The sequence below is a fragment of the Carettochelys insculpta genome, chromosome 1 (assembly GCF_033958435.1).
Source record: "Carettochelys insculpta isolate YL-2023 chromosome 1, ASM3395843v1, whole genome shotgun sequence".
NCBI classification, from domain to species: domain Eukaryota; kingdom Metazoa; phylum Chordata; order Testudines; family Carettochelyidae; genus Carettochelys; species Carettochelys insculpta.
Genome location: NC_134137.1, coordinates 256,258,422 through 256,270,514, shown reverse-complemented (window position 1 = coordinate 256,270,514; position 12,093 = coordinate 256,258,422). Strand labels below are relative to the sequence as shown.

At 43.7% G+C, this 12,093-nt stretch overlaps 2 protein-coding genes across 2 annotated transcripts in view; one reads left to right on the top strand and one right to left on the bottom strand.

Moving 5' to 3' along the window:
- PLCZ1 (phospholipase C zeta 1) overlaps positions 1-5,982 on the bottom strand; it is a 113,939-nt gene extending 107,957 nt beyond the window's left edge. The window contains exons 1-2 of the mRNA XM_074998916.1: positions 5,854-5,982; positions 3,469-3,627 (exon numbers count right to left, since the gene is read on the bottom strand). Of these exons, the coding sequence (XP_074855017.1) occupies positions 3,469-3,627; positions 5,854-5,982 (288 nt within the window). The remainder of the gene's footprint in view (positions 1-3,468; positions 3,628-5,853) is intronic.
- A 2,248-nt stretch (positions 5,983-8,230) lies between these two features.
- CAPZA3 (capping actin protein of muscle Z-line subunit alpha 3) lies at positions 8,231-9,115 on the top strand. Its single transcript, XM_074983735.1, has one exon. It carries the CDS (start codon positions 8,231-8,233, stop codon positions 9,113-9,115), a length of 885 nt encoding a protein of 294 aa, XP_074839836.1.
- The last annotated feature ends 2,978 nt before the right edge of the window (positions 9,116-12,093 follow it).

Sequence of the window (12,093 nt, the reverse complement as noted above, 5' to 3'; positions counted from 1 at the left end):
GCATAAATATTTTTCAAAGACTCACCAAAATTATTCCTTTAAAAATTTTCTAAATATATGGAATTCGGTTTTCCCAGTGTAGGTTTTTTCTCTTTAATTTTTTAAATTGATTATTCATAATAGGTGCTATAATGTACTTTGTGACTGAACAAGGTCTGTTTATTTGCAAAACAAAAACAGCACAGGAAATATAAATAAAAATTGAATTGCACTACTCTCCATCAATCTGCTTCAGCTCTCTTCTCCAAAGAGCACCATAGTATGGAAAGATATTTAGTATTATTAATTTCCTAGGTCCTGAGATGACCATGGATGACAATAATTAGTGCCTAATATCATGTCAGCTATGGTGGTTAGTGTCTAGTGAAAACTAGCCTGACAGGGAAAATGCCCAGCTATCATTTGATGAAGATTTTTATTCACTACCAATCTGTGAAAGATTTGAAACAATGTCCTCGAGATGAAAGATTCAATATTGCTTTACTCAGGAAGGAGCTGGTAATCTAGTCATTAGTGAAATAGATTTCTAAAACTGCAAACTTATAAAACTAAAAAATTGTATTAAGTAACCCAAGTCAATGCAACAGAAAAGTATTTTGAGGCCTTCTAAAGATAATCAGGTAGTATATAACTAGCATATAATTACTGATTGCTTGAATGGTGACTGTTCAAAAGAAATTCTATAACAGATTTACTAAAATAACAAAGAAAACTTGATACAAGAAACTAGTAACATTTAGCACTGATTGAGAAATTGCAAAATTACAACCTCAAAAATTTGGATAATGCTCTGGGTTTTAAGTCCAATTGGACTCAAAAGATCCAGGTTCAGTTCCTGGCTTTGCCACAGACCTTCCATGTGACTTTGGGCAAGCAGAATAAATTCTCTTTGCCTCCATTTCCCATCCATGAAACGGGAAAAAAAACCAGACTTCCTAGCTTCACAGAAGCATTTGGAAACTACACTAATGGGGGCCACCACGTAAGAACCAACCTAGACTACTGCAAATTTATACTAAAGAGACAAGATCGGTGAGGTAACATCTTTTACTGGATCAATTTCCATTGTGAGAGAAATACAAGCTTTCAATGTTACAAAAAAAATTCTTCTTCAGATATATGTAAGCTCAAAAGTTTGTCTATTTCGCCACCAAACATTGTTCCAATAAAATATATTATCTTTCCCAACATATCTCTCTAATATCCTGTGACTGACATGGCTATAACATCACTGCAAAGTATAGATTTCTATGTATGTCTCTACCTCCTTATTATATCTTCAGTTTTATTAATACACTTCACCTCTTTGCTATTCAGAAAAAGTAGTAAGTTTAACAAAAGAATTTCCAGTTGAAATGAAAAAGCTCCAGAAAATGTGTTATTCTTTAGCAAACTGTAATCTCCCCATTTTCTTATACTACCTAAAATAGTATGACAGAAAAAGAAATTAAAGTTAAAAAAGAAAAAGAAAAGCTGCATCTTGGTAGAAGATCTGCGTACACGCCCTCTCATACAGAATGAACTGTTTAGTCACAGCCCTTCAACTCTCTTCTAAACAGCACTGAATATGCAATGGTACTGCACCCAATTAGATTGTTCCTATTCTAAACAGACCACTCCCTCAAGTAATAATTCTTTTTTTTTTCAGTCTGCAGTCATTCACCTAAAATTTCTCTCCAAAAATAATGTAACAGAAAGCACATAAAATAATAAACACAAAAATCTGCTAATACTCAAGAGGGTCAAAGCAGGGGTGAGCCTTGGTCCAAGGGGTGAGCAGACTCCAGCTTTGTCAAACTGCACCAGGAAGTGAATTCCAGACTTGAAAATCCTCCATCAAAAGTGCCCTGCCTTCAGTCTTTCTTTTTAAATTTGCAGATTGTTATCTTGAACACCTTAATTAACCTGAACTATCATATTAGTTTTCTGATTTGAGAAGTCAGTCTTCAGGCAGACATGAGCCAAGCCACATATGACCTTATACATCAAAACTAACACCTTAAAAAAAGTGAAATGCAACAGCACACTTATCTCATAAACACACTTTGCATGATTGTAAACCAATATTGTCATGAATTTTCTGTTCTACAAAATGCCCACTTTACAAAAAGAATAATCACATTATTTCTAGAAAAAAATTCAGAGTAGGAAAACAGAGGAATAGGAAGAGATTTTTTTCAGTAGGTTCAGTGTGGATCATTCTCCAAAAGAGTCAGGTCACTCTCTTTAGAATATGATACTACCTACTGTTCTACAAAGAAATCTACCTGCCCTTCAGTATATTTTAAAACTAGAGACATATCAGTGCTATTTTAAAACTATGCACATTCCATTTGAAATCATTATTCTTGTAATGACAATGAACACATATCTGATTGATAGAGCCTACTAGTAAAATATATTTTGAAACCTAAGAGTGTTTGAAAGCCAAACACTGTAGTAAACCCTTTGTGACCTGGTTGTTGATTAGTGGCTTGTGTTAAATAAATTTGGTAGTTAATCCAGTTCCTTCTAGTAAGCTGTAAATGTCATAAAACCAATACACTTCTTAGTTTCATTAAAGTTATGAAGACTGAATTCTCCTCCTACCACCTAGGGGCAATCTAACCCAAAACATGCTGAGGAGGCAGTAAGAAAGACTGTATTGTTGCTGCCTATGAAATACCCATGCTACAGAAAAATACAGGCTTTCTGCCACTCGTCCAAGGCCATTCCTACCAACACAAAAAACATTCAGTGGCATACGGCACTATGAAATTTGAAGCACCAAACTGCCCCAAATTTAATGAGTCTTCACAGAGCTTGGTACCGTGGATGGGTTCCAGTGCCCCTCCCACAACCCACAGCTTCTGCACCAGCTACTACAGCTGGCCCAACCCCCAGCTGGGCTCCCACCCCCCACCACCCTCGTGGGCTGCTTCCAACCCTTACTCACCAGATAACAGCAAGCGGAATGAACACAGGACTGAAGACTCTGGACTAGAGGGCAGCTGCACAGTTGGCAGCATGAGAGAAGCACCTGTTTCCCCTTCAAAGCACCACTTCTTTCCGACCAGCTGCATGGCTGGCTTCTGCTCCTTCAGCCCGTGCTCACAGCACCTGCACTTCCTGCCTACTCACCTAGGGCTGTCAGGTGAACTTTTGGGCTCCTGCCTAGGAATACTAATTCTCCCAAATGGATGGACCTAAGACTATTTGTGGCAATGGCTTCCAGCCCAGGGGAGTCAGCAACCCTAATTCTGCCCTCTCCTCCCCCACAGCTTCTGCCCTGCAGCATCCTCCCCATGTCCCTTGCGCGCGCACACGTGCCAGTGCTGGGCTGCACAGGACACCAGCATTGGTAGGGTCAGCTCTGCACTCAGCCATTAATTTGGCACATCTAACAAAACTATCCCTGTAGCCTCAAATAGCCCTTAGTTGTCTTGTCATTCTGAATATACTTACATTAATACTTGGCTATTTTCTCACCTTAAAAATGTATTTTACATGAACATAGTCAAAAGGGACGTTCAGCTTAACAAGTAATTTCAACGTCTTCTCTAAATTAATCCTTCCCATTCTAAACTCATCCTGAATGATGGACAAAAACCATGTAAAGAGAAATATGTTAAGGAAATATATAACCCACTAAAGTATCTTTTATGGGAAAACATACTTGTTTTTAAGCCAAACATACTATGCTTCTTCTGTCTTTCATTCCAAACAATTAACAGAAAAATATTTCTGTTATTTATTTTATTACAATCTAGGTTAGAGGAGCACTGGAGGAAGAACGACAGTTTAAAGGGAAAATAGGTAAAAAGGAACATGGTTCCTTCTAAATTCACGACCATGAAAAACGCGTGATGGGCTGTGAAATCTGGTCTTTTGTGTGCTTTCACCCTATACTACACAGATTTCACATGGGGGACATCAGTGTCTTTCAAATTGGGGGTCCCGATACAAAACAGAATTACAGGCATGGCTTTTTCTCTGTCAGAACACAGGAATGGAGTTCTGGCACCCTTTGTCCATTAGAACATCAGAAAAATTTTCACCGCTGGTTCTGCAGCAGCACAGGGACCAGGATAGGAGTCCCCACCAGTCCCAAGCAGCATGGGAACTGGGGCATTAAGACTGAACACCCTAACTCCTAAGAGGAATCATCAGACTTGAGTTCCAGCACCTTTTCTTGTAGGAAAAAAAAGCACTGATTAAAGGGGTCTCCAAATTATTTTGGAGGGTCATGATATTGCTATTCTTATTTCTGTGCTTCCTTCAAAGCTGGAAGGCTAGAAAGTGGTAATCAGTTCTAAAGGCAATGCCCTACCAGCAGTGCCACAAAAGTAAGCGTGCTGCTGCCTTCAGATCTGGGCAGCCAGAGAGTGGCAATTGCTAAGGGACTAGCTCTGTGGACAGAAGTGCGTAAGTCAGGTTGGCAATACCACACCATACCATCTTTATTTCTGCAGTGCTGCTGGCAGCCACTCTGCCTTTAAAACTGGGCTCCTGACCAAAAGATGCTCCATTTCCATCTGCTCACCTCTGAAGGGAATGCCACCAGTTGCAGCAGTGCGTAAGTATGGATAACAGTACACAACCCCTACTCCAAAAACCTTGCAACTGCCACACAACTCCTTTCTGGGTCAGGACTCCAAGAATTAAAACACCCTATGAAATATCACATTTAAACAGTATCAGAGAGGTAGCCGTGTTAGTCTGTATCTTTGAGAACAGCAAGACATCCTATGGCACCTCATAGACTAACAGATATTTTGGAGCATAAGCTTTCGTGGATAAAGACGCGCGTCATCAGATGCATGCAGATTTCAATAGGGGTCTCATGAAATTGGTGATTTTTAAAACCTCATAACCACGAAATTGACAAAAATGGACTGTGAATGTGGTAGGGCTCTGGAAATAATAGACATGAAATAGCATAAACCAGACAATATGCGGGAAGAGAAGACTTAAGACTGACAGTGGTAGTAAATGTGAAAAGGGAAGGAAAATGCATGGAATAAAGTAGGGCAGTGGAGTAAAGGCTGAGGAGGTGCAGTAGTTCAGCTGCAATAGCGAGGCAAGTGTGAACCAACTGATGGGGTCGGGCACTCACAAAGCTCAGTGACAAGGAAGAAGATCTGGGGTTGTTAACGGAGGGGATAGAAGAGCTTCATGGGTGTTCAAGTCTCAGAAGGGATGACGGGAGATGTGGGGGAAGACGGGCTGTTCCTACACTCTATGTACAGCGTGTGTGGGGTCTCCTGACAAGTGGGGAGGCTCCTGGATCTCTCTCGCGGGGGTGGGCTCCCCTCTCAGCCCTGTCCCGGCAGTAGTGGGAGGGGGGGAGTGTCGCGCTCTGACCGCGCGGCGGGGGTGAGGCGATGATAAGGATATTTGGCCTCCATGACGGGCTCTGCATCGCTCTGCGCCGCTCCAGGCTCCCGTCACTGCGATGGCGTCAGCAGCAGCTCCCAGCGCGGCATCCCCCGGGGCCGGCACCCTCAGGGAGCCTAGTCCCCACCCTCCCCCAGCGCGCGGGAATCCCGCCCCTTCCCGCCCGACTGCTGACAAGCAACGCCGAGGACGGCGCGCTAGCGCCTGCCCGGCACGCGGGGCCTGTGACGCCACAAAGGGGCGGATCACGTGGCACACACCTGAGGCTAATGACGCGGGAGAGTCGCTTCCCCGGCCCCTCCCTTCTGGTGGTGGGTACCACAGACCTGCTGCTGGCAGAGCCGCGAGAAAGGTGACGTAGCTCTTCTCGCGCTCACGCTGTCACCCACGAGTGGCCCAATTCACCTGCCGTAGTCGCGTACCAGCCCAGGGGCTGGAACCTTCTGGGGAAGAGGGTTCCGTCGCGTGTTGACTTACGGGCTCCTGACCACGTGGGTCAGTCTTCTGACTGTTCCCTGCCCCGGAGCTCTTCCCAACCGTCCCCGTGGGTAAAGCTGGCAGCGCCTCGTCAGCCCACGTCTCGCCGCGGGGTCCATCCCCTGCCATGCAGCCCACTTCCTAGCCCCTCTGCTCCTCCCCTCCCCTAGCCAGCTACGGTCCAGGGTCACTTGCAGCGGGGGTGGGGGAAGAGCTATTGTCTTACCTCCTGAACCACTCACGTTCCTGACAAAGTCACTTGTTTTCCCCATTTCATGTGCCTTGGCTCAGGAATTCCCCAAGTGTGGCTCGTGAGCAGGCCTGCCAAGGTCGGGGAGGAGGGAAAAAAAGGAGAGCAATTGCTCTGGCACCTGGCAGTTGCAAGAGCTTGCTGCCGCAGTAAGGCGAGAGCCCTGGGACCTTTTGAATTACTGATGGGATTGCTGCTCTGCCCAGCGCTGGGGGTGGGGAGGATGGCACTGAGGGCCAGCTGCCTACAACTTGTCAACTCACAAGGCCAAGGCGGGACGGGATGAATGGGACTGGCTTTATCACAGAGCTGGTTAGGGATAATAGTACTCTATTAAACTTATTTACTTTGTGTGTGTGTGTATCTATCTATATGGATAAAGGGCTATTTAGCATGCTTATGTCCCTTTCTGCAACAGGGAGTTTGAATCCTGGAGTGCCTCACGTCTGGGCCACAGCAGATGTTGCTCCAGCAGGGGGGAAAGGTCCAGGGTGTTTTTGAGGCTGAGAGACCCCTGATTGAAACTTAGCTGGGGGCGGGACCTTACAGTGTTTTTACCTCTTAGCAGTTTAGTGGGTGTGCACTTTCTGGCTCGACAACACTTTTAACATTCTTATGGGGCTGTAGCCAAGATTGCCCTGGTTACTGCTCTCTTTGGTTCCTGCATCTAAATGCAGGTGTTAGGGCTCTTATGGCTAGCTAGTGTTTATGTTTATGGGGTTTAAGCCATAACACATGGATAGGAACTTGGTTGTACCACAGGAATGGAAGTTCCCACTCTTGCTCTCTGAGGCCTGCAGACAGGCATGTTGCATGATACAGCCTGTACCTTCTACTCGAAGTGCCATCCTTTCTAGGGGCACAAATCTGGCCCTCCCCCAACATACCCTGTCCCAAGGTCCATAGTGGCTGTAGTCCTGCTGCATGTGAGGTCATGGGTGGTACATAGTCTGGAGCTAGTATATGCACTTCATGGGCCCTTTGTTGATTTCAAAACAAGTCCCTCTGAATGTAGTAGTGGACGAATAAAGCTTTGGGAACCACTGCTGTAGATGTATCTAGAGATCTTTCAGTCTGTTCTTCTTTCACCTGTTTTGCATTTTTAGGTCCCTGTTAGAATTATTATCAATTATTTTCCAGTCTTTATTTCATTGTTGCTTTATCAAATGTGTTGTATCTGCTTTAGTACATCTATGTTTCTGCTTATCTCAAACATTCATGTTGAAGCTCCCCATTTTTTATTCTGGTATCCTAAGTTGTGGATTCAGCCATCTTCTGTAATATCAGAACTAGAGGACACCAAATGAAATTAATGGGTAGCAGATTTAAAACAAATAAAAGGAAGTTCTTCACACAGCGCAGTCAACCTGTGGAACTCCTTGCCAGAGGAGGCTGTGAAGGCTGAGACTATAACAGGGTTTAAAAAAGAGCTAGATAAATTCATGGAGGTTATGTCCATTAATGGCTGTTAGCCAAGATGGGTAAGGAATGGTGTCTCTAGCCTCTGTCAGATACTGGAGATGGGTGGCAGAAGAGAGATTGCTTGATCATTACCTGTGCAGTCCACTCCCTCTGGGGCACCTAGCATTGGCTGCTGTTGGCAGACAGGATACTGGGCTGGGTACACCTTAGATCTGACCCAGTATGGCTGTTCTTATGACAATATAAGCATTGCCATAGCTTTATAGAAGTAGTTTTTTCCTGTACTGCCAGCAGCTATTTTCCACTGTGACAATTTTTCTTGAAGTGCTGATTCTACTGAATTATATTATATTGTATTATATTATATTATTATTTTATAATTCAGTAATTATTGAGATCTCACTAATACTTGTCCATCTTTCCAAATGCAGCATTAAAGCACACAAACACGTTATTAATGTTATCAAGAACTTTTTTTGCTGTGACATCTTCAGGTTCGTCTGGCCTTGGCCTTGTGACTTGACAGGCTGTAGGCAGCTAGCCCTCAGTGCCATCCTCCCCGCCCCCAGCGCTGCACAGAGTAGCACTTCATCAGTAATTCAAAAGGGCTAAAGTCTAAAATGCTTTTTAATAAAATTTCCACATTAGCATAGTATTCATGCTTTCATTTCAGGTTCAATTTCACCATCATAGGAATAAAACATAATGCCCAACAAATGTGATTTGTCTAAAGAAGAGAAAGTGTGGGTCATATGCCGACTACTGCATCAGGCACCTCCAGGTGAATTCTACAGTGTTTTTGAAGATCTCCGTATCCTAGTCCAGGACGATGACCTGATGAGGCAAGAGGCAGCCCAAGTCTGTGCCCATCACAATAAGAATAATTTTACTTCAGTCAGAATAGAAGGAGTCAACGTTCTGGTGACTCGCTACAATGATCTGGGAGGAAATCGCTTTTTGGACCCTAAAAACAAAATTTCTTTCAAATTTGATCACTTCAGTGGAATATCAAACAAATTTAAACTTCATAGGGTAGTGTGGGATGAAGCAGAGTTATGGAGAACAGCTCTAAACAGTGCTCTAAAGGCATACATGAATAATCACTTTCCTTTGGGGGACTGCAATGTGTTTAGAAAAACCTTGAAAAACAGGCAGATATTTGTGGTCTGTATTGCAGTTCATCAGTACAAACCTTTGGGCTTCTGGAATAGCCTTTGGAAAGGTGAATGGACTTTTTCCCAGATTCCAGTTATTACCCAGGTTACAGGGACCATTAATGTGCAAGTGCACTACTTTAAAGATGCTAATCTCCACATGACAGTCTGCAAGACTGTGGAAGAGACCTTGCATGTAATTGATCCAGCACAGTTGGCCATAGATTTTGTGAAACTTATAGAAACAGAAGAGAACAAGTTTCACATTGCAGTTCTGGAAAACTTCCAAGCTTTGACAGATGAAATTTGGAGAAAAATGCTACGAAGGCAGCTCCCACTTACTCGCACTGTAATTAATTGGAATAAACTGCTGACCAATCCAAGCATGAAAGCCAATATTTCCACTCATGAGATGCTGCTGGGTTTACTGAAATAAAACTAATAATCACGGTGGAAACTGGATTTATTTAGTTGTTTGGCTTATTTCTGGGTGACTATGGGAAATATTAAGCCCCTTTCCATAAGGTTGCCACTTTGAAGCTTTCTTAAGGCAGTCTTTTTCTCAACTTTTTCTTATTCAGCTGGTACCGATCTAGATTGATCAATTTTCTGCAGAGGTGGAAAAAGTGCCCAAAACTTTACTTGAGCATAGCTGTGTCTACACGTGCACGCTACTTCGAAGTAGTGGCACTAACTTCGAAATAGCGCCCGTCGCAGCTACACGCGTCGGGCGCTATTTCGAAGTTAACTTCGATGTTAGGCGGCGAGACGTCGAAGTTGCTAACCTCATGAGGGGATCGGAATAGCGCCCTACTTCGACGTTCAACGTCGAAGTACGGACCGTGTAGACGATCCGCATCCCGCAACGTCGAAATTGCCGGGTCCTCCATGGTGGCCATCAGCTGGGGGGTTGAGAGATGCTCTCTCTCCAGCCCCTGCGGGGCTCTATGGTCACCGTGGGCAGCAGCCCTTAGCCCAGGGCTTCTGGCTGCTGCTGCGGCAGCTGGGGATCCATGCTGCAGGCACAGGGTCTGCAACCAGTTGTCAGCTCTGTGTATCTTGTGTTGTTTAGTGCAACTGTGTCTGGGAGGGGCCCTTTAAGGGAGCGGCTTGCTGTTGAGTCCACCCTGTGACCCTGTCTGCAGCTGTGCCTGGCACCCTTATTTCGATGTGTGCTACTTTGGCGTGTAGACGTACCCTCGCAGCGCCTATTTCGATGTGGTGCCGCGCAACGTCGAAGTTGAACATCGACGTTGCCAGCCCTGGAGGACGTGTAGACGTTATTCATCGAAATAGCCTATTTCGATGTTGCTACATCGAAATAAGCTATTTCGATGTTGGCTTCACGTGTAGACGTAGCCTAAAAGTGCAGCTGGTTTCACTTCTGGATACTTGAGTAGAATAAAGATGTGCTGTGTTTGTGTGTGTGCATGCGTGTGCATGTATGCACTTCTACTCAAGTAATGTTCCAGAGGGACACTGGTGACTTGTACCAAAGTACATGCCTACCTCCCCCCTCAAAGCAGCTGTACTTTTACTCAAGTAACTTTTGGGGTACTTTTTCCACCTCTGATTTTCTGATCCGATATTTTTTACCAGTATTTTTCACCAGTATTAAATTGACTCATGTTTCTAAATGAAAACAGCTGAACTTAATCTCACATTATATATTTATTTCATTTTGGAACAACTGGTAATACTTATAGAATAAGAATATTAAGGTACAAGTATGAGATTTTCAGAATTTCATTGACACTCAAGAAGTTCAATCTTTGAATTTTGTTCTGATATATCAGTGTTTATCTAAATAAGAGACATTCATAATGCAGTCACATAAGCTAAATTGAGACATGGAAACGAGGCATAAATCTATTATAGCCAGTGTTAAAACTATGTGAGGTCCCACCAGTGTTGTGTCTGAGTAGAAAAGAAGAAGCTTTAATACCTGTCATTATAGGAGAGCTGTCCTCTGGTGTCCAGGCCTTTTCATGGGTGCTTGCATACCCTAATGATCCCCAGGTCTACGTCGGTGGTGGGAGGGGGTGTTGCTCCTGGCAAGTTCAGCCATGGCAATTGGTCTGAGGGGAGGGGCCAGACAAAACAGACACCTTGGCCCTCCAGATTAGGTGTTAGGCACAAGGATAACAACACTGTCGCATAAACAATTGTTATGGAAACAGCAATGGGAAAATTGACCGTTATTACGTGTGATGCTCTTCAGGAATAAATGACCCATATGACTGCCAGTAGTGAAAGCTGAAAGGAAGCTATTGGCCCAAAGATTGAAGTGTTGTATGCCAAGACAAAAAACAAACTTGTTTTTGTAATGTACAGACAATGTAGGAAGCAGGAAAGCTGGTTGAGGTCACAGCAGAGATGAGCTGTTACAATTTAGGCATCCTGGGTGTCAGCAAGAACAGATGGGTAGGACCTGGAAGATTAACAATAGCCTTGGGAGAAACTTTGCTGTAGTTTGGACAGGATGATGGACAATGCCACGAAGCTGTTGCTATCTTTTTGAAGAGAAAGTGGAGCATTCCCTGCTTGAGTGGAAATTCATCATCATCATCAAACTTACGAGAGCCAGATAGAAAGGGAAACATAATAACATCACCCTGTGTCACCCCAAAAATGACAGTGATGAAGGGCAAAGTCTACCTTACATTATAGGAGTTGGAGAAAATACCATGCCATGACCTAACTGTTGTCATGGGGGACGTGAATGTCAGTAAGGACAACACAAATAGCAACAGAGCAATGGGCAGACATGGATGTGGCACCATGAATAAAAACAGAGAGGCTTGTTGATTTCTGCAGTATAAATGAGCGTGTTTACATAGTGTTCTCTAAATGGCAGAGATAAGAACCAGATTGCCATTCATCATCAAATAGCAATGTTTAATGACAGATGGGAAAGCGAGGAGTGCAGATATTGGCAGTGACCACCATTTTGTGACAGCCTCCATCAAGCTAAAATTGAGAAGCATGGTCCATCAAACAAGGGACATAGACATCATGACACCAACAAACTAAAATCCCTTGAAATACAGAAAGCCTTTGTTTGGCAGTTAAACAACAGGTTTCAGGGACTTGCAGATCGCGATGAAAAGGAGAAGAATGCAGATGAGGAAATGAGTGAGAAGTTGGAAAAAGTAGCAGCAATTTATAAATAGAGCCATGAAGACTGTCTAGGCTCCAGGCAGAATAGAAGGAAGACAGGGTTACATCCAACAAATGGAATGCCATAGAAACCAGACAAGCCCTGAAGAAAAGTGTTTTAGACATAACATCCCAGAAGGTAAAGTATAAATACCACACATCATGTAACCAGGCACATCTGGGCTACAGCCACACAGCAAAGTTATTTTGATAACAGCTGTTATTTCGAAATAACTTTATGAGCATTTACACTAC

Excerpts from the sequence above, each read along its gene's own strand:
- CAPZA3 (XM_074983735.1), top strand. The coding sequence starts at position 8,231 with ATGCCCAACAAATGTGATTTGTCTAAAGAAGAGAAAGTGTGGGTCATA.